The following is a 26752-nucleotide window of genomic DNA, read 5'->3' as shown; positions in this document are numbered from 1 at the left end:
GGTTATGCAACACACACACAGAGTCACCCGGTGACAGAAAAGCAGGAACATGATCTGCTTGGTTCAGGGCTTTCTGGTTCAACTGGCAGCGGTATTAAAAATAAAACAAAGTAAAAAAATCTGATCACCAAATGTCAAGGTGGAAAAAAAAATCCCAGGTATTTTAAATAGCCAACCTCATCCTCTCACAAGTAACTACTGATTTAATGAGATTTTGTATTTGCAGGCAGAGTTTCATATGCTAAATATGCAGAGTTCATTTGTTTTGATAGAGATGTTTATAGGTCTGCTCTGACTTTTAAACCCATGGAATTATTGCAGAGAAACATCAAGGAGATAAAATATAACTGCCTAATAAAGGGGATTTTGCAGTCAAATTGCCTTTGTAAGACTGCCCCAAACAAATGAAAAGGGAATACTTAAATCTGGGGCTTTGTTAAATATGCTATTTGCAGCCCGCGATAAATGATAGGACAATCTTGTTAAATGAAATATATACGCTTCTTGTTAAATTAAATATATATGCTTTCACTGTGTGCAGTATAACTTCAGGCACAAAGACAAGACATAAATCAATACGGGACTATTTGCCAGAATAGAAAATTTCAGGCTAATAGCACATGCACAGGCTTTCCCCCTGTTTTAAGAACAGCAAGTTGCTAACTGCTCGAGGATGTTTAGGGAACAGGTAGTGAGGCTTCTCAGTATTCCCACAAAAAACTTGTCTTGCTCTTTTCCCCATTTTGCTGGATTCAAGGAATCAGCAAAGCTACATCCAGACACCCTGACTAGGTCTCAGTTATTGACCACAGGATCAGTCTTGAACCTAGGGCAGGAAACCCTCCAGGGAGACAGTCAGTGAAAATGTATCGCTGTCAAGCAGGTCCCCACTGAGATCTTGGTCCATCCTCTCCCCATCCCTGTCTCTCTGCCTACTCCAGGCATCTGGGTACCAAGGGACAGGCAAGGTAAAGATAAAGTGAAAGATGAGCGTGAAAGGAAAATCCAACAGAGAGAACCATGTTCTGTGCAATAGGAAATGCAGCAAGTTCCACAGTAAACTCCTCAGCAAAGAGCCTCAGAAAACATCTCACTACTTTTTGATCAATAAAACTTCCTTCTTCCAGTAGTAATTATGGACAATTAAATACTTAGCTACTAAAGGAGAAGAAAAGACCTGACTTCCCAGCAGAAGCAGGTCACATCTCATAACCGGCTCTACAGAACAAGAAACATTCCTCCCTTTCAAGCTCCACATCAGGAAAACAAATACATCTCTCCTGCTTTTTTCTTTTTGCCTTTTCTTTAATTGACACAGCACTGCAGGAATCAGATTTGAGCTTTTTTCTCTTCCACTTGCACCATGCTGAAGTTGTGGCTGTCACATTTCCAGCCCGTACCCTGCGCTGCAGACGCTTTCGGCACCGCGTTATCTAGCAAGCCACAGGAAAACAAATTCACCAGTGAAACTTCCCCGCTGGTGCCTGTCAGGAGCAGGGGGCTGCAGGCGACCACGCAGCAATCCCTTGGGAAAGGCTGCAGGAGAAAACATACCCACTTACCTTCTCCGCATGCTTGAACTTGACATAGAACCAACTTGACTTGATCATTGTCTCACCTCCTGCCCCCGTTAAAAAGCAAAACAGCAACCCAAAGCTATCCTGCTGATGAAAGGCAGCGTGCCGGCACTCCTCCCGTCAGAGCCGGCGACTTTCCAAGGGGAACACAGAATTTAAGGGAAGCGAAGGGTGGGAGAAAAAGGACAGAAGGAAGAGGCGATGCTTTCCTTCTGCAGCTCCAGTTTGTCCCCTCCTGCCCTCCCAACGCTGAGCGCGATCTCGCTTGCTGCCTCAGAGCTCGCTGAGTGCCTCGGCTCCGCGTCTCGCTGTCAGCTTGGCTGCCTGACAGCAGAATTCCTCAAATGGACTTCAGCTGCATTCATCACAAATGGCACATGTCAGTAAAGCCAGGAGGCTGGCTCTGGCGCTGGCAGCCTCCCAGGACCATGACCTCCCCCAGTGGGATGAATAATGAATTCCAGCACTTCCCTCCAGACACAGATTAACACCTGGCTAAACATTATTCTGACAATGAGCTTGCCCATTTGAAGAACACTCCAGCACCGTGTTAACCCCTCATGCTCCCAACCAGGCAGCCTGGCGATGCTCTGGAGGCTGTCCCACGATGCCCTCCCCTGTCTAAAGAAAGATTACCCAACTATATATAGTTTAGAAACAATAAAGCCTCTTAGGCATAAAGCAAGTATCTCCTTTCTGATTCTGCAGCTGCAGTAATGCCACCCGGTAACTAGAGCAAGCCATCAGGAGTCAGGCTCTCTTCTGCTCCCTCCTTTCCAATCATCCCTCCACATACCCACTTGTTCAGCTTTGATGCTGTCAGGCTCATCAGGCTCAGTTTTAAAATAGAACCTGTAAAGACCCTTTGGAAAAAACAACAACAAAACCAACATCACTATCAGCATGAAACTAATGCATGAAAAATCCTGGGCAGACACCCATCAGACTATTTGTTCGTTCAGAAACACTGCCCACTCTGGTTTAATGAGACACGCTGATTTGGTTGCAGCTTGCTGCAAATCTCCCAGCTCCAAGCATGCCACAGAGCCCTGAATATCAAGTTGCAAACTACCGGATGAATATAATCAGCCCACTGTATTGCTGCTGTATACAGACAGTGCTGTACCAGAGCAGAGCTATCCGGCCCTGCACCCTATGTCCAAACACTTTAAGATGCACAAGGAATCAACGTAAGAAATCCCAAGTCCCTCAGCAATACATTTAATAACACAGATAGACCAAAATTTGTCATGCAGGTACTTGAACCTCTTTATGTTTCCAAAAGAGGCTGAACGAGGTTCAGAATTTCACTCTGTGGAGTAGAAATTCACCTCATGCTGTTGGTTTTAACCAGCTGTCTGGTTATTTCAGTGGGAATCTCACATTATCCTCCCCTGCAAAAAAGACAGTAATTTGCTTCTCTTCAGATCGGTTATGATTTTACAGATCTTTGTCGTCTCCCTTATATCACACCTTTTGGGGACTAGAGACTCCTAGACTATTTAATTTCTCCTGCAGGAAAGCTGTGCATTTCTCCACAGATCCTTTCCATCATTCTCTATCCCTTTTCCAGGTCTAGGTATCTTTTTCATAGGCAGAGTGAGATAAATACATGTACCTCTGGCTTATCACCTCCTACTGTACGTACAGTAAATATAGTGGATGAGACAGATCCTGAAGCCTGGTTTGTCAATATTACTCACCTAAAAAGTGCTATCAATACTGATAATGGTGCCAGTGCATCACATGGAAGCTGGAACTCTGAGAGCCTGGTACTTATTCACTTGCCAACAGAGGTTTTTAGAACTTTTCATAAACTAAGACTTATACAAGGGATCCAAATACCAATACCGACCAAGAACAGTCCCCTTATTTAATAGATCGTATGGGTCTAACCTTCCTACACATGGGAAGATGCCCCTAAGTCCATACTCAGCTGCAGCAGCAGGAGATGATGCTGCTCAGCCCTGCTCTGGGGTTAGACCCCTGCTCAGCCAGGGCATCAGGGTGAGCAAAGCCCCTTCTAACCCCTCTCAACACAACTCAGCCCAGCTGCCTCAAATCACTGCCAGCCACAGCCCTAGCTGTCAGAAATGACTTTCCATTGATGCCACAGAAAAGTATTCCCACTCTCCCTCTAATCCTGCATTTCTGTGGGAGAATTAACCCATGCTAAAAGGGTGGTAAAATGCCCCAGCCTTTTCTAGGTCTATGGAAGCATCAAAAATTGTGTCTTGCAAAGACAGCAGCAGACGAAAAGGTCTCTGACACGGAGCACACATCCCAAGAAAATTAAAACACTGATTTTTCTTAGCACCTTTATTTTCTGCACCTCAAAAACTGGTTTTTGAAGTAGCAAATGAATAAATGGGACACATCCAGCTGTGTGTCTGAATGGAACCAGGTCAGTGCAAGACCTTCGCTTCTCTCCTTGCTGCTGCTTGGCCAAGGGCTCTGCTGTTCCTCCAGCCCCAGGAGCAGGACACAGTGCCTGGATTTACTGCAGACACAGACGGGAACCACAGAGGTGGTGCTGAGACACGACTCATGCCCAAGCTGCCCATGCCCACACGGTCACCATGCTCCCATGTACCCAATTATCAGAAGCTTGCTCGTGGCATTGACCCCAGAGTCCCCGACGGGACCTTGGGGCAGTGTGAGAGGGCGCAGGCACCGAAGCAGCGAGCTCTGACACAACGTACCAAGCACAAACAGCTGGGGCTCAAAGCAATTACCAGCCCCTGGATGTTTTCCACTGGTTCATTAGCATCTGGCAGGACCTAAAGTTCCAGGGTCACAAAACACAGAGCTATTATTTTAGCTCAGGAAAACGCACAGCGACATCCCTCGAGAGCTGTCCTTTTGTAATCAAAGGACAAGTGCAGCACAGGGAATGGAGATGCAGGATTTCCAGCCATCACATCCCCCGGCCAGGCAGGGAAGAGCTCATCACACCACAGGATTGCTCATTTTCTGTCACACCACTGAAACCCCCACATCAGCATCCACAAAGAGCCCCTTGCCAGCCCCAGCAGAACACAGTGATTTCTTACAATACTAAGAGCTGTCCAGGTTTGCACATGGACATGAAGCACACACCACCTGAAGTCTTCAACACCGCATTTGTCTTTGGAGCTGAGCAAAATACACCACGTATTTCAAACCTGAGAGTGTCAGTGCTTTGTCTGAAGTGTATTTGAGTGTCATATTTTATGGTGCATCACACAACAGCTTCACTTCTGTTGCCCAATTTATCTTCACTTGTAAGGAACACGCTGTCAGACATACACCACCATGGACAGGAATTCATCCTTAAATGCACTGAGGCACTAACCTCCAAAACTATGTTATCCCACTCCTTCTCTTTCAAACACCCATCAATAACATGAAGGTGCTCTTCACATTCCAAGTTTGCACAGCCAAAATCCGGACTTGATTTTATACACCTCCACAAAGGGAATAATATTTTGATAGAATATTTGCAATTCTCCCAGAACAATCATCTTTGGATTTACTCAGCAGGTTTTGTCGTACTCTAATACACCATTTCAAACTTGAGACACTGTACATAGGACTTGAAATAACCTCCTTTTTAACAGACCATTGGTTCTAAGCCTTTTAATACACCCTAATGTATATATAGATATCGATCCGTGTTCATTTCAATTATTCCCCATGACAAAGCTCATCATACACCAACACAGCAAAGTAAACAGCAAGTAGTACTGGTTTGATTTTTAAGTCGCCTTAAAGCAGGGTCTACCTCCTCCTCTCCAGCTCCAGGTTGTTGCCAAGTCAGACTAACACTTCCCTGGTGCTATGTGGGAAGAAGGGAAGGAGCAAACTGGACACTATTTCACCTTGTACATGCCACAGTACAAACACCCTGAAGAACCCACTTTTAAGGGGGAGCCGAGCTACGCTGGTCCCAGAGCAAGCTGAAGAGCACTGACCCTTCTGCCAAGCCAAAGGCACCTCTGCAGATACATCTCTGCGCAGGGAGGCTGAAGCGAGATGGTGTATTTGCAGCAGGGACTACATCCAAGATGAATCACATCCATTCCTATCTCTCTGGCACTAGGAGAGCTGAAAAATCATCTCGCTTCCTATTACCATAATAGCTTTCACACTTCCCAACCAGCGTGCGGATGCTGGAAAAGACAGGACATAAATAACAAGCACAAAGTTTAGATAAATAGGAAGTTCCCATCTCAGAAAAGGTTTACAGTAATTTTTATAATTAGTCTGTGAAAAACATCCCATTGGAGTAATTAGGAATAAAAAGGATTTTGAAGTGTTTTTCACAGTTCAGGATGGCTCTGAATGTAGCAGCCAAAGCAGTGATCCCTGGAAGATTATCTGCAGCTGAGAGCAAAGCCTGTGGCATCTGCAAGCTGACTAACACAGAAAGTTTCTCCCCACGTTCAGAGAACTGCAGAGTAATGTGGATGACTTTAAATGAAGTGCAAGCGCTGAAGCTCCATCTGCCTGCGTTCCAACATGCCCAGCACTTCCCCAGCTTTAAACTAGCAAATACCAGATTCACTTCAAAGTACCCATATTCCATAACAGTGTTTCTGGTTTCTGCAAGTGCCCCAGAATTATACCGGCTCTGTCTTCAAACTCCTTTATGCCCTGAAAGGCTTCCCAGGGCATGGGCAGTGGGGAAAGGGGTCAGAATGACCAAACCCAAACCACTCGATGGCCACATCTCAGCACCAACACGATGAACTAACAAGGCATCCAGAGCCTCCTGAGGCCTGTGTTACTGGACGTTTCAGATTCACATGAAGGCCAATGGGGAACTATCATCTTTCAGGCTAATAGAAAGCACTGTGGGATTTGCTGTCTTGTTATTAACATGATAAAAATCCCATCTTGTACCTTATAACCCTGCTCTCCCATCAACACCATCTGCTCTTTCATCTTGAGTGCTGCTGAAAAATCTCATCATAAACATGCTGCTGTCAATTCATACTTCCCTGCACATTTAAAAAGAAGCTCTCTAGGTTTGGCTCTTATGCTTTAACATCCACTTAGAGCAGGCACGGGAAGAGCTGCATCTCGTGTCCGGTGGATAGAGTTCTCAGGACTGGCATCACGTCAGACAGATGACATGCAGGACAAAGAGGTGCCGGAGACCAACAGCAGCCCCAGCCCTGCAGGCAGGGCCACGCTTCACAGAGGGATTTCACTGCAGTGATTGAGAGGTGCAAATAACATTTTCCCTGCCTGCTGTAAGACCTGCCAGCTCTTACAGATGCTTTTCCATGGGACTAGGATAAAACCTAATAAGTAAGGCTACCTGATTCAAAGAGAAGGAGTACAGATTAACTTGAGAAAAGCAGTCTGAAGTACCACATCTCCCCCAGCAAAGTGCCAATTTGTAATGAGTTACGGTGAGTGATAACCCAGGCATGTGCTCAGCTTTCTAGGTGAAATTATGGCCAGGAGGCACAACCTCAGAAGCCTGAAACATTCAAAGACACCTCAGTGCAGTCCACAGAGGACAAGGAACAGACATTTGCTTGTGGTTTACAATCTGCAAGAGACAGACTGAGACAGAAGAAGGAAAGCCCATAAGCCTGGCGCACAAGAGCTGGGCTCACGATGGCTCACAATATGTTACTTCTGCCACTTGAGTTACATCAGGGCACAATTAGGAAAGCTACTGACATTATATGATATATATGTAACTGTGCCAAGAAGTCATGTGCGAGTATCTTCAGTAATGGGAGGCAAAGGTTGCTTAAAATGTCTTTTTAATCTCCCTGAAAAAAGAAGGTGCAGTGCTATAATCTGTAATTTAAAAAATAACAATAATTGCCATCTGGACAAAATGGCTTATGATATTAAAAGATCAGACAATGCTTTTGTAATCCTACACAATGCCTCTGCATTTTGATCCCTGGCTTCCTGGTTTCTTAGAGCTACAGCAGTATTTGGCCAGGGTTTTATTACCTGGAGAAAAGTTCCCTTCTGAGAACATACCAGTACTCAAAAGTGTTTGAAATGACACAATTCTCAAATGCAGAAAGCAGGGATTTCTGTGACACTCCATTTTATCCTCCTGGAATACATCTCTGCAATGCACTATGTAGTTTTCTGTACATATTTCCCTCATTTACACAAGGAACAAGGAGGAAGGAGCAATATATCGGGGGGGGGGGGGAGAACGCAAAGCAATGCCTGAAAAAACCCACAACCTTTCTCTGCAGCGTACATATATACACTCAAGCACTAACTCAAGTTCCTTTTGAACATAAAAGCGGATTAGATGGCAGAGCACTAATGCCCACAGTTACATCAAGTCCTGTTCAGCAAAGTGTTTTACTCTCAAAATCCCGAGCAGCAGAGATAAGCCTGCAGTGCCATCAGCTCCTACACTCAGCAATGGATACGGGGTAATTTACACCTCAGCAAAAAGTGCTGTGACCTATGTAATGCTCACCAAGGCACAAAGCTGTGCACAGGACAGTGACCAAGGACTAATGAAGGGGGAACTGTAAAGCCTTGTCCTCCCTTAGGAGGTCCACGCAGCCGTGCCCAGCACCACAGCAGGTCCCAGACCCCAGCCACAGCAGCCTCCAGGCACTGCACAACCCTCACATCTCAAGCATAACACCTCTGAACCTAATGCGATCCTTGCCATGGGTTTTAGGTGGCTCAAAATTCTTCTGGTGTTACACAGAACAAGTGCCTCAGCACAGCGTGGGAAGCAGAGCCAGTATCTCCCCAGGCATGGTGTTACCAGCCCCAGCTCCCCTTCACCCAGCAGAAAACACTCTGAAGGTCCTTATTTCTTTGACTGCCAAGAGGCCTGGTGTGTTCATAACCCACTTCTCTGGGAAGCTCCCATGTGATCTAGATGAGCTCTTAGGCAGAAGCTCTTCCCTGTGAGGGTGCTGAGGCGCTGGCACAGGGTGCCCAGAGAAGCTGTGGCTGCCCCATGCCTGGCAGTGTTCAAGGCCAGGTTGGACACAGGGGCTTGGAGCAACCTGCTCTAGTGGAAGGTGTCCCTGCCCGTGGCAGAGGGGTGGGACTGGATGAGCTTTAAGGTCCCTTCCAACACAAACCACTCTGGGATTCTATGACACTGGATGCTACACAAAGGTTCCCCTACACCACGCTGCTTTGATCAGGTTTGAGGATGCTTTGTACTCACCAAGCAGCAAATATACCCCGACTGAGCCAGACTGGAGAGCGCAGCCTGTAAGGGAGCGTGTTTATGCATGTGCATATATCCAACACCTCAACCCCAACCAGTCGATTTGAACTTGCGTTGTCATTTGATTTTCAAAGGAATTCTAATTCTTGTGAAGTTTCCCCTTAAAAACAAGATTTTGTTCTTTAATATTCATTGACTTCTAGTTTGCTTCCCACACACAACACATTATTTACTCTACAGTGGCTCGGTGCATCAATTATGGTAATAGTTTGTGAATAACATTTGCATTATGGGAAAATGAGCCTGGTTATTTAGCACCAGCCGAACCATCCCCCTGGAAAATTGTCACAAACATACGTATCACATGCCTCCACTTAAGCAGAGCTGTAATTGCACTAGTTTTATTAAGAAGAGCCAGCTTTTCTTTCCTCTTTCTTTTTTCCTATATCCTCTTTCTGAGAGCAGACTAGCATCTGTATAACCCTTTCCCTTAGACAGCCAAAGGTAAAGGCTAATGACTTCTGTTACTGTGTTCTCATGGCAGGGCTTACCTCACATCGAAATGTTAGGTGTGTAATGCATCTTCTACATGAGTTTACTTTGATGCAGAAAGTGTGGCTCAGTAATCGTGGCATTTGATTAATGCTCCGTTTCGGTCCCTTCGGCTAAATTGGAAGCTCAGCCCAACTACTGTAAATTCTGATTAACATCTGTATTACATCAGCACCTGGAGTTTATATTCCACGAGCAGGACTGCACGATGCTAAGCACTGAACATGGAAAGCAGCACAGTCCTTACTTTATCCAGAGGAGCCACTAGAATCACTCTGGGCCTCAGTGAGTTTAAAGTAGCAAATGAGGCATTACACTTTCTCAGTGCCTAAAAACTTCTCAACTTTAAGCAATTGAGAAGAGCTAAGAAATTACAACAGGGGTGCAGTGAGGAGTACCAGAACTCATGGCCCTTTTCAGACTGCAAAATACTTGCAAATAAGCAGTTAGGTTAGTGTACAGCAGTTGTTGGCTTGCTTTTATAGTGTCTTTTGTAAGCTCAGGTATATTTGGAGAAGTTAATCAAGGCTTAAACCTTTCCAAGAGCACTGGGGATTTCCATAGAGCACCTCACTGCTGCCTTTGTATGTTTGAAACACACAAAACTGCCCCTTAGCATGAAAAGGGAGAGCAACACAGAGAGATGCCAACACAGGGACTTGGCTCCTAAGTTCCTGAACAGTAACGTGGACAAATGAAGCTGTTGTGGCATCAGATCCCACAGGCAATTCCACAATCAGAACTAAACCTTGATAGGCAGAGTGCACTATAAAGAACCTTAAAGCAAGTAACCTGAAACTGGAAAGAGTGGCATGGACAGTGCAATGCAACAGCACCCGACATTATGCATTTAGGACTACGCAGCAATGCTGTGTGCCAGCAGCTCTTCTCCAGGCTGCTGGGCAGAGCCTGCTCCAGGTCAGTAATGAGATAAAATAGATGTTATTTAATGGCTCTTTCACAGCCCATGACTTGGTGATCTCAGGCCAATTCCAAAGTTTCTACCCAAGAAATCATCCTAATGAGCCATCTCAAAAAGCAGGCAAAGATTACACAGGCTATTGACACTGAACTGCATCCTTCTTATTCAGCCAGATGTGGAAAAAAACCCAACGTTGGACAAATTTTAGTTTGTTCTGCCTCTGTAACACCTTCCACCCACATTCCCAACACATGGAAGGTACCAAGTACTGCTGTATACAATCCCAAGCACAGCATACTGTGTGATTTTTCATCTGTGCTGACAAAATCGAAGCTGGTCTGACATTGTGTCATGTCCAGCAAGGACTGGCTATTATTTGGATCTTGAAGGCAGAGATGTTAGTGACTGTATGTGCAGAGGTTTCAGAGAGAGTCTTACGATTAACCAGACATAACCTCCCACTTCAGTTCAACATAGCCAGGACACCAAAATGTCACATCAGAAACTCACACTAAGAGTCTGTCCGCACCTGGATGGCACCGTGTATCTGGAATGCCAACCCCAACACACCATATACTTTTCCAAGATAGGTGAGAATGGAGGTATAAAACAGAAATTAGTTCTTCTTGTGATACACTTGAAATTTAAGTACTAACTTGTATTGAAGCTCTTGATCTAACAAAGTACTATTAAAAACCCCACAACTACGAAGCACAAAAGCTTGTGCCATCCAATCTAGGCAACGTTACACTCACCACAGCAATACCAAATCGAACCAAGCCTTTTTCTTCTACGTTGGGCAACTAAACTGCACACATCACGTTCACCACAAGCAACGCTGTCTCAGTGGAAAAGGTGTGCTTGTTTTACCAGCAAAGAGAACAGGTTGGCAGCTCTTGACAAGCCTGAATCAAAGTGCCTGCAAAGAGAACGGCAAAGGTCAGGCTGATGCTGAGAGCTGGCACTGCAGTGATGTGCCACGAGCTCCCATGTCTGCTGCAAAAACCTTCAGCTCTGCCTTTGACATACTCTCCCTTGCTACAGGTTTATCTTCCTGATCCTGGGAAAGGAAAGATAAAAATAGACATGTAAAAAGGATGAGGAAAAGAAAGGGGGAAGCTCTGCAAAATAGTCCCTCCCTTGTTTTAATTATTGATGCAGACAGCCTAAGCAATCTGCAAGCCATATACATAATGTATTTACTTGAAAATCCCAGCAAATCCACATGGTATTACAGAACAAACTACAAGCTGATCTGGGAGCACTGTCTTAAGAACCGGGTAAGCTGTCTCCATGTACTCAAAAATCTGTTTGACAAACGGAAAGATTAGATTAATGTTAATAATCCTAACGTGCTCAGCAGCACTCCCTCTACCCTTGCAATGCGGTTTGGGTGTCCAGGGTCTTGTTTTGCATCCACACCAGATACTTTTTTTGGCAGACTTGCTTGTTTAGAATGACAAAAGGCAAGACTGGCTCACATTCCTTGAGCCCCCCGCTTTGATTATACACACCATCAGCAATGTTTAGGGATCAGCCAGAAAGCAGCAGATGTTTTACATAGCAAAAGACCACGTTTAAAAAAAATAAATCACTTCTTGAAACAGCTGCTTTTAGGTTTGGGGCTAAGGAGGGTGGATGGAGAAAAAGGAAATAGGGGCAAAGAATCAGACTTCAGCCTGACTTTGGTGAAAGATGCTGTGTCGTGCTCAGCTCTACCTGCCACTGACTGGAACCACCTGGACAAGAAATACGTTCATTAAAAATAATGTTCCTTGTAGAACCTAACAGGCAGCATAACCAGCAAAAGGCAGCTTTACTACAGGGTGAAAATGCAAAACCTGTAGCTCATTGAGCCATTCACTGTGTTCCAATTTCAGAGTCCCGTCTTGCTCCGTAAGAAACTACAGATGGCCAAAAGCTTTCCACATCCACGCTGCAGAGCACTAAATGAGCTTGTGCAGTACAACAGCCAGGAGGGAAGAGGATGGGGACTGGCACTGTCACCCTGCAGCACCCCGGATGTGACACAGGGAGTCCCAAGGCCGAGCTTTCACTCCTTCACCAGCCGCTCTGCCCCTGCACTGCCCAGATGTCTGCTGCAGGGCAGGGCCTGGTTGCAATTTTCTTCTCAAGCACCACTATGAAAACGCAAACCTTCAGACAAACGGATCCTTCACTTCCTCCTAGCTGCTTTTAGTGGTTTCTTTAATCTTTTAAGCTTCTGGGTCTAATCCAGCAGCTGCCATCAAAAGTACTTATACAACGGCAGTGGAGGGAGGAGGGAAAGAATGGGATATACCAAACCAAGAAACACATTTGCTGGGCCTCTTTGTTCTTACACACACATGCACGCAACTGCATTTGGCAGATACCTGTTCACAGGCCAAGCACGTTTATGGACATAGTACCTGTGATGTCCTATACTGCCTGATCTATAAAAATACACTTTAGAGCTATACTACCAAATAAATAAGATGACACATCTGAGATGATGCACTGCAGCACATGCCTGGACAATAAACGGTGTATCTCTATGTAGCTCATGCATGAATACTATAAAAGCAGACAGTTCCCAAGATGATTATTCCTGCTCTTTTCTGAAACCTGAACATATTTAGTGTTTTCCTTCAAGGAAGGCTCCTGGAGTCAGCGAGCACACAAGAAAGCTTGTTCTCATTTCAACAGCAGCAGAAGCATGTTTCGGCTCTCCCAGCAGAAAAGTTTAAAACACAGGCTGAGAGCACAGAAAAAGTTCAAAATCCATAAATAAAGAGAATCCAAATTTGTTAAGATTTCATCATGGGTTTTTTTTTTACAAAACAAAAAGACTCTTTGTAACTTTGAGCACCAGGATCCTGTAATTTCTGCAGGATGCCAACAGCTTTATGTGTGCAAAAACATATCTCTAAAGGGCCAGAGACGCACCGGGTGGGTGAATTCTCCTCCATGCCTATGGTACAGCTTTTGCTCACGGTTTGCCCAGGACACACCAAACACAGATGCCCTGTTTCAACTGTTAAGTGAATTTGCTGGTACATCTTTCTCTTCAAGCACAATCTCATCTCCCGGCATAGTGATATCTACATTAGGTTTCTAAAAATAGCATGTCCTTGCATAAACATGATATAAAGGAATTTGGTGACAGCTGACTAAAAGAATCCCTTTAAAGGCAAAATTTGCTGTGCATCAAATGCAACCGGTACGTACCAGCAGCGAAGCCTTTGTGTATTAATTGAAGAAGGCAGAAGAAAGCTTCTAGACAGCCACAGTTTGCCTGGAAAGGAAATGCATTTCCTCTACACACTGACTCAATTACTTTTATTCCCTTTTATTTATAAGATAATGGAGTTTCTCCGATGGATTTCTATGCCAGGGAAAGAGCTGCTAAAAGCACCCTTTCAGGTGCAGGTCCCATAGGAACTCTGCAATTCCCATTGCAATGGAGGATTTTGCCATTTGAAACCAGACGTCCCATTCAGGCTTTAAAATAGAGCTTAGAAGAAAACTCACCTAAAGTTTTCGTGAAGGAAAAGCTTCTGGAGTCTCCAGAGTGCCAAGTCTTTTTAAATTACATGACAGCTGTCCAAATACAAACCAGAGCAGCATTAACTTCCTGCGTCTGCAGGCCTTCGGAATAATTCCTCAGTGTCTCATAGCTTATCCCTCCTAGCAACGGGATGAAGTTCACCAGAACCAAATCAGTAATGCACAGGAAAGTTAATATGCAAAGGAGGCTGTGGAAAATATATTAATAAATATGTTTTTGCATAACCTGGCTAAGCCCTAAACCTCATTTTACTGAATATGGATTATTAGGTGGGGATCTGTCTCTATGCCGATGTAGAAGACGCTGCCGAGGTACAGGGCACAGCCCGACATGAAGCTGCCAGGAGATCCCTGTTGCAGAACAGAGGGAGAATTAGATGACTCCAGAGACAAACATCTGAGAAAGCCAACACCAAACATCCCTGACACTGGTCAAATGGGGACTTTGTGCCATTTGCTGCTGGGTTAGCAGGGAAAGCATGGCCGGGCACAGACTCAGCTGTTTGGGCTGGAGTCAGCAAGTCGCTGCCTGCACCCCCTGTACCACTATGAAATGCTGTTTTAGCTCTCAAGTGTATGTAGCTCACAAGTGTCCATGTCACCCTGGGGGTCCCCTCCAGACATCACTGGTGGTGCAGGGCCCCACAAGGACGTTCCTGCTCTCAAAGCTGTCACCCGGGGATGCCCACAGCACCCCATGGAGGGTTCTGAGCATGTTTTCCCTGGCAGCTGTCGCAGTGCCGTTGAGCTCTGTATTAGAAGTCAGAGCTATGCTGAGGACAGCCAAGTGTTTGTAGGTTCAAGTAATCTTCTATCGATCCCGGTATCACACTCCATGTTGCCAGGTAACGGGGCTGTCGGCAGGACTCTTCCTCCCTGCTGACACACGACCTGCTGCATGACAGCCAGGCCTGACACCGACTCCATGCTCCAGTTCGTGTTTAACCATTCACTGAAATTTGAACAGCATTGACAGAGAAGACTGAGACCACTCCTGACTAAGGGAATATCTAGGACACATTGCGTGGAAAAGCTCGTTTGCAAGCCCCTGCAGAGACAAATTAATTTGCTCGGGTCTCCAACACACAGGTCATTCCCCCTGACAGACATCCTTGCAGGCAGGAGAACGGGACAGACAGCATCCTCCATCCTGGTTCTGGTCTCCAAGGAGCATCCCTCCTCCATACCATCTCCTTAGTGCTGTTTAGACAACACACAAAGTACAGTACACAAGTAACAAGCTACTAAGCAAACAACTACACCATCATCTGAGGGCATGACCCTGAAACTCCCAGTGCAAGGACTCATTTTATCTCTCAGTGTAAGAAAGAAATGGAAACATGTTTTTCGCCATCCTCAGTAAGTCACGCTGCTGGACTGTTCTCCAGAATTTCCTACATTCTCCCCATCGTTGAACTTCAACAACATCTAGTTTGTGAGTGGCTTTGGGAGCTATTGGAAGCAGGTTTTTGGATCAGCCAGACCCTGCGTCTTTTAAAATACCTTTTGAGCTTTGCTTCTCTGATGTGCTGTTTCTGCAAGTAGAAGCCTTCAAAGCTGCAGCCCTTCAGCCTGTTCTCCTCCAAACCTTCACAAACCCTGTGCCAAGAAACTAAACTACTTTTTGACTGTAGTAAAGCAAATACCAACCTTCAGGTGTAGGTTTTATTCTCGGGCACTGATGGGCATATAAAACAACTTTCTTCGAGGTTTCTAGCTCCTACTCAGCACAGTCAGTGCAGCAGCAAGCTTTGCTGTCCATTCCTTTTCCATAAACAGAACACATTTAGAGCCAGAAAAAAGGAATTCAGAAAAAGGACTGATGTGTTTCATCACTGCTACAGGCGCTAGAGTCTTCTTCAGCCACCCAGCCTTGACAAGCAGGCAGGCAAACAGCTCCTTACAAATAACTCTTGTTTCCCCCCTGAATGTTTTTATTCATTGGCTTCAACACTGTTGCAAAGCACATGGCAGAGATGACCCAAAGTGACGGGGTAACATCCCCACATAAGCTGCTGTTAATAAAAGCAGCATTCAACAGTATTACCACTCACTGGTCACATTTTCCAAGGAAAAAGACAAGAAAGAGAAACTGCAGTGTGTGTGAGCTCGGGCTGCATCACACGCAACTTGGTACGCATGCATATAGTATCTGGGGTTTGATAATCAGGCTCTTTGTTAAGGACAACATATTTTGGGCACATCCACATACTTGACCCACAGCACATATTGTATTAAACCAGCCAAGAAGTAAAATGAATTCTGACAGTTATCTGTGGTGAAGTCCCTGAAATACAGCTCCCTTCAAGTCAAGAAAGAAGCAGTGAGTCCTCTTATACATTATCCAGCAGGATCACACACAGAGCTATAGCTGAATAAAAATGAAGCAAGGGGAATTCCTGGACACTAACTGTAAAGCTAAATTAAAGCTAAAAAAGCCTCTTCTGATATAATTTCCTCCTTTTATCGCTCATTTTTACACAATTACGCACTGCTGGGTTTCAGCCAGATCTAGGTTAATGCTGCTTCACCTTTTTTCCACCAAAGGACCAAGTTGCTTTGGAGCTGGAAAAATAAAATTAAATCCCAATATATATCATATTCTACTTTTCACCCCCATCTGGGAAGAACAGGCTGTGACTGGAGCACCTCTTGTTTCTTTAAACAGAAGCATATTGCTTTACAAACAGCAAGCTTTGTATACTTTAGCCAGGCACCAGCAGCAAGCAAAGGCACACAGCCACACTTCAGTTATGTGTCCAAGTGCACAGGGAGGAGGCTCTTTACAGGCTTCTTTAACCAGTTGTTTTGTGAAGCCCCTCTGTTGTCTCAGAGACCTTGGGATGAGCAAAGCTCTCTAGTAGAAAACAGACTAGGATTCAAGAAATTTATTTCTCATGGTCAAGCTGCTTCCCCAACTTTATGACTCTACTTTTATTCAATTGCCTGACTGCTTTGACCATTAATGCCAGCACCCTGCTCCGAAGGGCTCAGATAGTCGCTCCTTAGCAAAGCATTATCTCAGGCAGTGGGAGATTCCTATTAACCTGGCACGGGTTACTCCCCTCAAATCCCAGGATACACATCCAGGCTTTCAAATTAATGGATCTTCAATCACAGTTTTCACTGTGATGCCTAAATGGTCTCTACAAATAGTTGGTGAATCATGATTTTGGTTTCCATTTACAGCAAAAAGGAAATGGGCACCATTAGGACACAGTGTTGCTCAGAGGCTGATTTCTGCTCCTTGCGCTCCCTGCTGTCACACATCAGCAGTGGATGAAGGCACAAGATTGCTGTTTCCAGTATAAGCAGCCGGGTCTCCTAAAGAAGATATATGGCCTGAAAAGCAGGAGGAGCCCAGATGTATTGGTTTCATTAGCTCAGCATGCCCTACAGGAAGAATATGAGGGTGATGTCTTAGACTCCTGTTGGCACCAGGAAAGTAAGTTAACACAGACATCCCCTCCAGCAGCTTGAGCCCCAGATCCTGATGGACCAGAACAGGGCATGGGGATTTACCTGCTGTAGCTCTGCACTGTGCAAAATCTGTGCCACTCCAATTTTCTTGTGAGTACTTTTCCTCTGGGAAAAGCGTAACATATTCCCTAGAAGATTTGGACAGCTGCTTCGAAATGACTGTGGATTTAGGCTCAATCAGTCATGGAACAGAAGCATAGACATGAGGTTGTAATGACACCTGCTGATGAGGAAGGCTATGATAGGGAACACGTGAGAACAGTCAAGACCCAGAGTTCACAAAGCAGAATTATGTCTTACTGCATACTTATGGCAACACAAGATTAGAGGTGAAGTCCATAAGAGGATGCAGGAGATGTTGCAGGCTGAAAAAAAGAATAAACTAGTCAAATGCATTGCATACACAGGTAGCAAAGCAAGGTACCTAAAAACTCAAGCAGCTACACACAATGTATAATGGCTTGCAAAAGCCTACTCCAGCAGTGAAGGCATCTGCCTGATCTGATGGACTATGAGTGTGATTCTTTCTCCTCTTCCTTTCACATCCTCTGGTTGCCTCCTCTAACCACGCACACCAGGAGCCAAAGCAATAAGAGGCAGCATTCACCATTTTGCCCTGGGCACACTGTCACTTGTATCATCTGCAGACACACTGCAGATAAACACAGCTCCACTCCATAACATAATGAGAGGACCCAAATTCAGATCAATCTTGCCAGCCTTCCTGTACATGGGATACTTAAACCCTTTGTGTTTCTTAAGGATGGCTTCTGCTTTCTTCAAGTGAAGGAGTCAAGACAAAGCTAACAGCTATCCTGTTCACCCAGCAGCCTGCAAGCAACCAGGGGCTCTGTGAACAAAGAGGTAACAGCAGCTGGTGCTTCGCAGTACGAGAAGATGCCATCTATTATGACACTACGTGACCCCTTCTTCTTAATAAGCACTGAATTTAAAAATATACTATAGATTTCCTGTGATTTGTGGAAGCTCTGGAGGCTGAGATGCAGGGTGAGGGGAAAGAAGGAAGAAAAACGAGTACTTCTGATGGGCAGTGACTGCAGAGCAGTTGGCAGATGGACTGAAGACAATGAATCCCTGCAGAATGAATGGAAACCAATGGAACAAAACAGCAAAGCCATCAAGGATGGGGAGATGACAAGTGCTTCACATGACTTACTTTCTTAAAAAAAAAAACTAATAAAAAAACAGCTGTACATCCAAAATACAAGACATCTCCAGAAGCCTCTCAACAATGCAATTTGCTCTAGACTTACACACTCAAGCAAGCAAACATGAAAAGCTTTTCCCATATGCCATGCCCCGGCCCAAACTACTTTTCCTTCCCATTGGACCTCTTCCTCTTGTCCTCAGTGAGGATCAAATAATACCGGAGAAAAGAGAAATTAAAGGTAATCACTAACACTTGAAAACTAACAACAGCAAAACCAGCAAGTGCAGAAAGCAAACTCCCCTGTTCCAGGTCCCAAATGGAAACCTGACTGCTGGAGGCTTTGCTCTTCTGCGTTTGCCTTGAAGCTATAACTGTTATAATAAGGTCAATGTGTACATAACCAGCTCTCTGACAAGAATTCAATGCACTCGGGGCCTTTAAGCCCCCGTTTGCCTACTCATGAGCCTCTCAGTGGAGTAAGGAGATAGTGGTGCCTGAGGGACAACCCTTCGTCTTCCCTTCAAGCATCTCCTACCTGCCGCAGTGGGAAACACCAACAGACAATATAAACAGGAAAATAGGTCACACTTCAGTGACTGCAAACTTCAAAAATACAGAGGGGACTCGTCAAAGGAGCCGGGGAGATGACAGGGAAGTGTATCATACACCTCTGATGAATCCATTTGATCAGACTTTTTCAGTGAGATCACTATTTTATGCCTTTAAATGGAAAAAAAACCAAAAACCACCTTGATCTTACCATCAAATTCATGCAGATAGATCCCTGAGGCAATACTTCTATAGAAAACACCAAAGTGCAAAAACATTAAATTAATAATACAAACATGTGTACCTAGACTGTAACAGCACTGTCAAATCCTCCCGTAACCCCTGCTCTGTCATTCTGACTCTAGTAGTAATTGGAGATTTCCTTAAAACCTCCAGTCCAGGTTCCCTTATCCCTTCTGAAGAGGCTGTATTCAGGACGGACACAGTCTGCATCCTTTGCAGAGGGAGAGGGGCAACCAGCAGAGCAGGAGCTGAGCCCATACTCACCTGACAGCTCTGTGCTGGATTAGCTTCACACAATGCCATAAAATGTCAGTGTGAAGGTCTGGTGGAATTAGGATCACTGTTAGATTAGTTAACAGCTGTATAATTAGCCATGCTAAGCCTGGATGTTTCCCCTTGAAACCCAGTTTTCACAGTTATAAATAGCAGTGTTAATGATCTCCAGCATCACTGGTTACACTTGAAGGCTTCAGCCCCTCCCTGCCTCCACCAGCTCTGGTGTCACTCACTGAATGTCACATTCTCCTGACTTTCTTGCCACAACTACAGGAGGTAAAAAAAAGAATAGAAAAAGGCAGAAACAACAACAAAAAACCCAAACGAAGGATTATTTTCCTCACACACTGTAAAACCTTAGCAAATAACAGCTGTAGCTTGTACTTAAACCGCATTTTCAAGCACTAACTTAATTACATTTCACAACAGCCGTAGGAGGTGGTACCAGCATTTAGACACAGGTAAACTGAAACAAAGGACTGAAAGAGTCTGTTTGCAGTCCCATAGCAAGATGATGAATAGGACCAAGAATGAAACCTGAGTGCCCAGCACATCATCATGCTATTTACCAAATGGTATAAAGCACCAGGGTACTCCAGCAGTGAGACGTCTCTCATCAATCTGCCAGGGCACGCTGCATGCTAATGAAGGTATATGAAGAACATTTTTCTTTATTTTGGAGGTATTCAGTGTAGGAAAACTTCAAAAAATAAGAGTTCACCCTCTTTAGATAAATTCAGTTTGCCAAATCTATGAGTGAGGCAGAAGCCAGATTTGTCATCTTTGAAATGGGAAGTTCAGAAGATGTGATTCTTAAATCCTCCCCACACTGGTAATTTATCACCAGTACTATCACCCCTTAACCAAAGTAATCCAGCTCTGTCATCAAAGAGTAAAAGGATTTCTTTATGAACATTTCATCTCAGCAGAGCTTTCTGGAACTCTGCTATGTAGCAACACCATTTCTGGAAATGTCCACAGCACTGATTACTGCAAAAACCCCATGATAATACAGATATTCTCATCTGTTCCCAATCTCTCACCATGGTTCGCACCCCATGTTTGAGAGAAAGAGCATCTTTGGATGTAAAAAATAATCAAGAGAGAACTGTAAAGGTTGTTTCCAGGAAAACTGTTACAGCTTTAATGGAGTTTAGAAATGAAAATGTGAGATAATACCATAAATTGAACACTGCTGCTCACAATTCCCTCTATGGTTACAATCAGAGCTGGTTGTCTGCGCTTTCCCACCCTGGGTTTGCAAAGGTATGTTTTGGGGTATCTTCCCTCCAGCAGCACAGAGCTCCAGAAGCAATTTATACAGATACAAATTGCTCAGCAATTGGCTTGAAGAGAAGGGATGGCAAACCTGAAGCAGAGTAATAAAGAAACACAGAGTGGTTTGCGTTTGAAGGAACCTTAAAGCTCGTCCAGTTCCAACCCCCTGCCACGGGCAGGGACACCTTCCACTAGAGCAGGTTGCTCCAAGCCCCTGTGTCCAACCTGGCCTTGAACACTGCCAGGGATGGGGCAGCCACAGCTTCTCTGGGCACCCTGTGCCAGTGTCTCACCTCTCTCACAGGGAAGAATATGCTTCCGTGATGCTCCTTCCCCAGCATGCATACACACCCCACACCACTCCCTGTATCCACTAATCGCGTTAATGCAGTGAGGAAACAAATCCCCAGACACAAGGAGCTTCTGAGAGCAGGGCAGGGCTCTGCCAGCACCAGGCCATGCTAAAATACCATTATACATACTCAGACCTGCGGCTCCTCCTGAGTAGTTCTTAGGACATTTTCCATGGCAAGGAAATCTCATTAGTGCTTTTCTTTTAGCTGAGGAAAAGGCCCTGTAAGGTGAAGTGACTTTCCCAGATCATCCCAAGACACTGATCCCCCAGGCCCCTGTGCAGACACGTGCTCCTTCATCCAGAGAGCAGACGTAAGCGCTGCATTCCCATTGGAATTAATAACCCAAGTGTCAAATCACTAAACTCTTTTACTCATGTTACAGCAGCAGCCGCTGAACGGAACAGCACTAAGTGCTCCTCCAACACAAGCACAAAACCCTGCAATTTGTGATTATTTCTCAGCAGCCGTGTGAGACAGGCTTCTCCCACCCCGGAGATCTGCTCAGTTATTGATCAGCTGAACAAGGAGATGAGTCTTGATCACACACCAGTAAAACGTGAGAACATGTACTGCAGGAAAAACACTGTAAGCAAAACTCTTCATAAAGCTGTGAAAATGTGAACAAAAACCAACCCCAGAGCTCTGTTGTACCGCACAGTTACGGGCTTATGTTTTACAAATGTGACTATTGATTTTGCTGTCTTTGTTTTCTGGGCTCCCTACTTCACACACACCCCATCCCAAACGCAAAACCTTATCAGAGAGCTGCTCCTCCTTGAGCCTCTTTCAAAGGGTCTCATCACAAGCTCCCACCAGTCCCTTCACAAAACTTTGCCTATAGTTTTATAGCGAGTGGCAACTTCCCAACTGGGCAACTATACCCAGACGGTCCATGTGTATTCCTATAGGAAAAGAGAGACTATTCCTGAGAAGGAAAAGAAGGAAAAACATTAGGGAGAAAGGCAATAAACTAGTTTCCTTCATGATTTGAAAGCCCTGGTGATCCTGAGCAGGATGCAATAACCTCTGTGGACTCTATACTTTGGATACAGCAGTTTCTTCTCTCCTCCTAATCTTTTGCTTTTCCTCTCCCAGATCTCATCGTGCCATCTCAAAGCCAAGCAGGGAAATCAGCGAGGAAAAGCCAGAGAGGCAGCCAGGCATTCCACTTACCTGCTCAAGGGTAATTACCCTAATTAAAATATTGGTAGAGCTTGTAAATAGAATCAAGTGACTTGCAAAAACAAATCCCTGAACACATCCTCTCCGTTCCCTCTTTCAACTTGTCATCGCGTAACTGGTAAGAGCAGGAGCACGTGGCTCAGGCGGTGGGAAGGTCCTTTGGAAGGTCCTGCCATAGAAGTAACCCCTTGTACTGACCATGCAGAGCCACCTGCACAGCACCGCCATGGAAAAGCTACTGCAGCTGCACTGGAGAAGTGGGATACCACATGCAAACATACCCGTGTTCCTGGGACATGGCTTAGCAAAGAAACAGGGGAAGAGAAGGTATGAGAGGGCCCAGGAGGCTAGAGGAATCGATTCAGAGAAACCTGCTATCCCCAGGAGCTTTGAGTGCTGCCTCGCTGCATCCAGCCCCCAGCACAGCCCCACTTCTGGTTGCATTTCAAACATCTGCATTGCCACCCCCCTCAACAAATTCCCACTGGGAGTTTTTGCCCTGTGAAGTCGCAATGAAATGTGCTTTGCGGGACCAAGGTTTTGCACCCAAAGCCTGTCAGAAGGACCTGTGACTATCTGCATTGCTGAGATATCCCTTTCCTTGAGATCCCCTTTACGCTGTGTACCACAGAAAAACGAGGCATTGCTTCTGCTCTGCAAAGCTCTGGAACAACCACTACAGAGACTTGGCTGCAAACATACTGTATACATCGTGCCTGAGAGAATTCCTGCACGAGTTTCTCCTCTCTCACGCAAAGGGAGGAGGAGTGGAGGGCTGTTTGCCTCGTGGCATCACTCCATCCTCTCTCAAAGCCTGCAAGGGTGTTGCTAAACAAGCCAGTGATCCAGGGATGTAAGAGTATTTGGCAAGAGTCTGCATCTGATGCTGCTCCAGCCAGAGAGAGAAAGGAAGGGACTGATGTACTATTAACATAAGGACCCAGAGCGCAGCAGAGACAGCTCTGATTTGTGGTTCCTGGGTAGCTGATGGTTCTAGGACAAAAACCTTTCATGGGGGGAAAAATACATCTCTTCTTCTCTTCAAGGCTCACAGAGGGACGTTTTGTACTGGGAAAACAAGCAAAGACAAGAGGAACAGGAAAATGGTATTTGCTAGAAACTGTCACCAGGCCAAACAAAATGACTGTGTTGTCTGAAGTAGATCAGACACTCTTACAGCACGTATTAATGAGAGAGAAACTTCAACTGCTGGCATCTTTAATAAAGCTGTGCTACTGATGAGAATAACCACAAAATATAAGGTATGTAAAGCAGAGGGGAAAAGGGAATCATGGGGCCTCCGTCACTGCAAGTGTCCAGAAGTAAACCCACAGCATTTACCATCAGCACAGCACCGCAGAGGGGCTGGCGAGTGATGATGGATCACTGCTGCAGGGAGCTGCTGAGACACATCCAAACCCACATTTGTTAGGACTCACACGGACACAGGGACAAGGATCTGTGTGGAGATGTAATGTGATGCACCAGCATCTGGCTGGCACACAAACAAGGCGTGCTTTCATCCCCGTGGGCAGGCCTGGAATCACTGCTGTCTGGTTCGAACACTTCTCATTGCTCACAAAGCCGAGGGGGCTGCAGGGAAGGAGCCGGCCCTTGTTCTCTGCTGCTTCCCCAGCACACTGCTTGCACCCAGCTACTGTCCCAAAACAATGAACCTCCATCCAGGAGCCAAACTAATTCCAAACCTCCACAGCACTGCTGATATGCTGCAGAAATGAGTTACCCTTCTGCGAGTGACTCCAGGGATCAGTCAGGAGGAGGAGGGGATTTAGAGAGGTAAGTACATGCAAAGTATTATCTTTAGGGACAATCCCCCTGGAGTTCCCTAATTTCTGCCTTGGAGACACATTCAGCCTGTGGAGTTAAGAACTTGTTCCATCCCATTTTGTCTCCCAGTTTGTTCTGCCATCGCTGCCTCACACTGAGACCTGTTGGGAGAGCAGCCAGGGCGGCGCGGAGAGCAAAACACACAAAGAGCATTTCTGTGTATGAGGGGAAAAAACACCAGTAGTCACTTCAAACAGACGCGCATTTGCTGGCATCTGTTACACCATCATGAGTGGACAGTTTGAGCAATATCCTCTCTGAACTATCAAGCAGTTGGTAGGATGAAAAAAGCTTTCAGACCACTTCACATATGAGAAGCATGTCCTTGAAAGAAATCGATTTCTGCTCATAAAAACACTCAACTGAAGCAGGAGGTGGCAGGAGCCTTGTAGTGAACCACAGCAGCACAGCTCTGCCACACTCCTGCTGCTACAGAGGGACCAGCCACGCTCTGTCTGGTCCCCAAACATAGCTCACTGAGCACCTTGGCTGGCCAGCAGCTCCTCCACAAGTGTATGCAGGGAGCCATGCCATGGAGGAGAAATCCTGAACACTGCTATGGCGAGTTACAGAAGTCAAACTGCAGCAGAGGAGCTGGGTTACTCAGCAGGGTTTTATCCTACACATACCTCTGCTTCATCCTCTGCCACATGAAACTGAAAATGATTATTTAAATACACTGCCCTTTTTCACATCATGTAAGGTACCAGATACTGATGAAGGATGTCACTGATGCAAAAAAAAGAAACCCCCAAACACACACCCCTTATCATCAGAAATGTGGTTTGGAAGAACAATGTCGGGAGCAAACTGGCCTTGTCCCACTGATTTCAAAGCAACTAATTCTCTATTTCACCAAGGACTGACCCACAATACTTTGCAGGGGTGCTCTTCCCAAAGCGATGAGCACTTGCACAATCAGTAAAATGCACACATTCGATTTCTCCCCAAAATGGGGTCAATAACTGAAACAGATATTAAGTTCGAAGTCACTCCCACAACAACGTGGAAAGGATTAAAACACTGTTGTTCTTATCTCTGTATCATTTTCCTTCTCACAACACAGCAAGTGCCTAACCTTCAGAGACCAAAGCAGCAGTAAATAAATGAAGATGCCAAGACCAAAGGCCAGCTGAGATTTTGACTTTATAAACTCACAGTATCAATGCCCTTGAGCACAAGTTCAGGTGTTACAAGAAGTGAGTTTCATACCAACTACTACAGAAGCTTTCTCTGTACTTTACTCTTTAATCTCTACAGTGAGTAGGAATAAAGTACTGTGTTAAAATGAGAAGTTACAACTTAGGACTGTTAGTAAATAGGAATCCGTAACAAAACGTCTGTGACAGCAGGTTCATTCACAACACCCATTACTTTTGACGATGATTTGTATAGTCACACAGACGTGTTGGTTCCTAAAGCACAAAACAAGATGGACTTTCCTTTAGACCCTCCATATTTCCATTGTAGTCTGTTGTGAAATGCCAATCTATAAGTTTTTCCAGAAATACACCCTAATGAACCAAAAAGGAGATCTTTCTGCACGCTGCCACACTGACACACCACAGCAACAGTCTTAGTTAAGGTGCTAAACCTACAAATTGAACACTTTAGATTAATACCAACACATCCCACGCTTTTTTTTTGGTGCTATTAATAAAAGACTGTTCACAGGATACAAATACGTTCTAAGTTATTTCACCTAAAACATCCCTTGGGTGTTACAAGTTCCTTGTCTCTTTTTAGAGCACAACTTGCTTCTGTTTCACACTGATGTGAAGGATATGGAAACCACAGGCCATGTTTGAGATTTCAGGCAAAATAAATTGTAAACCTGGTTATATTTATCACAAAACCACATGATCTACTGCTGTAGCCACTGCCTTTGTCTTCACAGTTCTTATTATTTGCCCATATATAATGGGAAACTAAATATACACATTTTCTGCTAGGCTTGCATCCTGGTGTGAGCATAATTAAACTGACAAAGTACAGCACAAGCTGGTCGCAAGAGTGCTAAAAGAATAACTAATTATTCTAAACCATTCTTTCGATGGAGAGCCCTGACCCATTCATAAATTTATTGCTAATTATTCTGTTGGAAGTTATGCTTTCCATAAATATCCATTTATATGTGTGCCAGAGGGATACACACTATAGCTCATGCTCTAACATGACCATAGCTTGCCATGGACAGAATTTTCTCCTGTGTGCCTTGTAGTAGGACACACAATCCTCTTGATTTTATAAAGATAACGTATACATAAGTCCCAATGTGTATACAAACATGCAACCCTACCTTTTTCAAGACAACACTTCAATAACTTCGTTAGGAATATACATTAAATACTACCTCCACCTCCTGCTATCAAATGACCACTGCACTAAACCCCCTCATCTTTAATTACTCTAACACAGGCATGGCAAATTACTCCTATACACATTTTAAAGGCATGTTACAAACCCCCAACATGTGACAGCTCCCAATCTATCTTCCAAACTTAATCCTGAGCCACAAGACAAACTCTTTCAACATAATTACCGCTAACATATGGGCATCTCTGCTATTGTACTGTTTCTAATTAGGACTGTATATGTTAC

General features: G+C 44.9%; 1 protein-coding gene across 7 annotated transcripts in view; it reads right to left on the bottom strand.

The window, feature by feature from the left end:
* The window catches only part of AUTS2 (activator of transcription and developmental regulator AUTS2), a 753203-nt gene that overhangs the window by 500979 nt on the left and 225472 nt on the right, over positions 1-26752 (bottom strand). Inside the window, exon 1 of one of the 7 annotated variants that reach the window (XM_030472559.1) lies at positions 1563-1895. The exons of 5 other annotated variants lie outside the window; for them this stretch is intronic. In XM_030472559.1, coding sequence (XP_030328419.1) covers positions 1563-1610 — 48 coding nt within the window. In that variant the 5' untranslated portion in view covers positions 1611-1895. Of the gene's footprint in view, positions 1-1562; positions 1896-26752 lie in introns of those variants that run through there. One more of the 7 variants, XM_030472560.1, reaches the window with a different exon arrangement.

The sequence above is a fragment of the Strigops habroptila genome (assembly GCF_004027225.2).
Source record: "Strigops habroptila isolate Jane chromosome 13 unlocalized genomic scaffold, bStrHab1.2.pri S16, whole genome shotgun sequence".
Classification (NCBI taxonomy): domain Eukaryota; kingdom Metazoa; phylum Chordata; class Aves; order Psittaciformes; family Psittacidae; genus Strigops; species Strigops habroptila.
The sequence above is the reverse complement of the archived record's forward strand: the minus strand, read 5'-3'. Positions and strand labels throughout refer to the sequence as shown.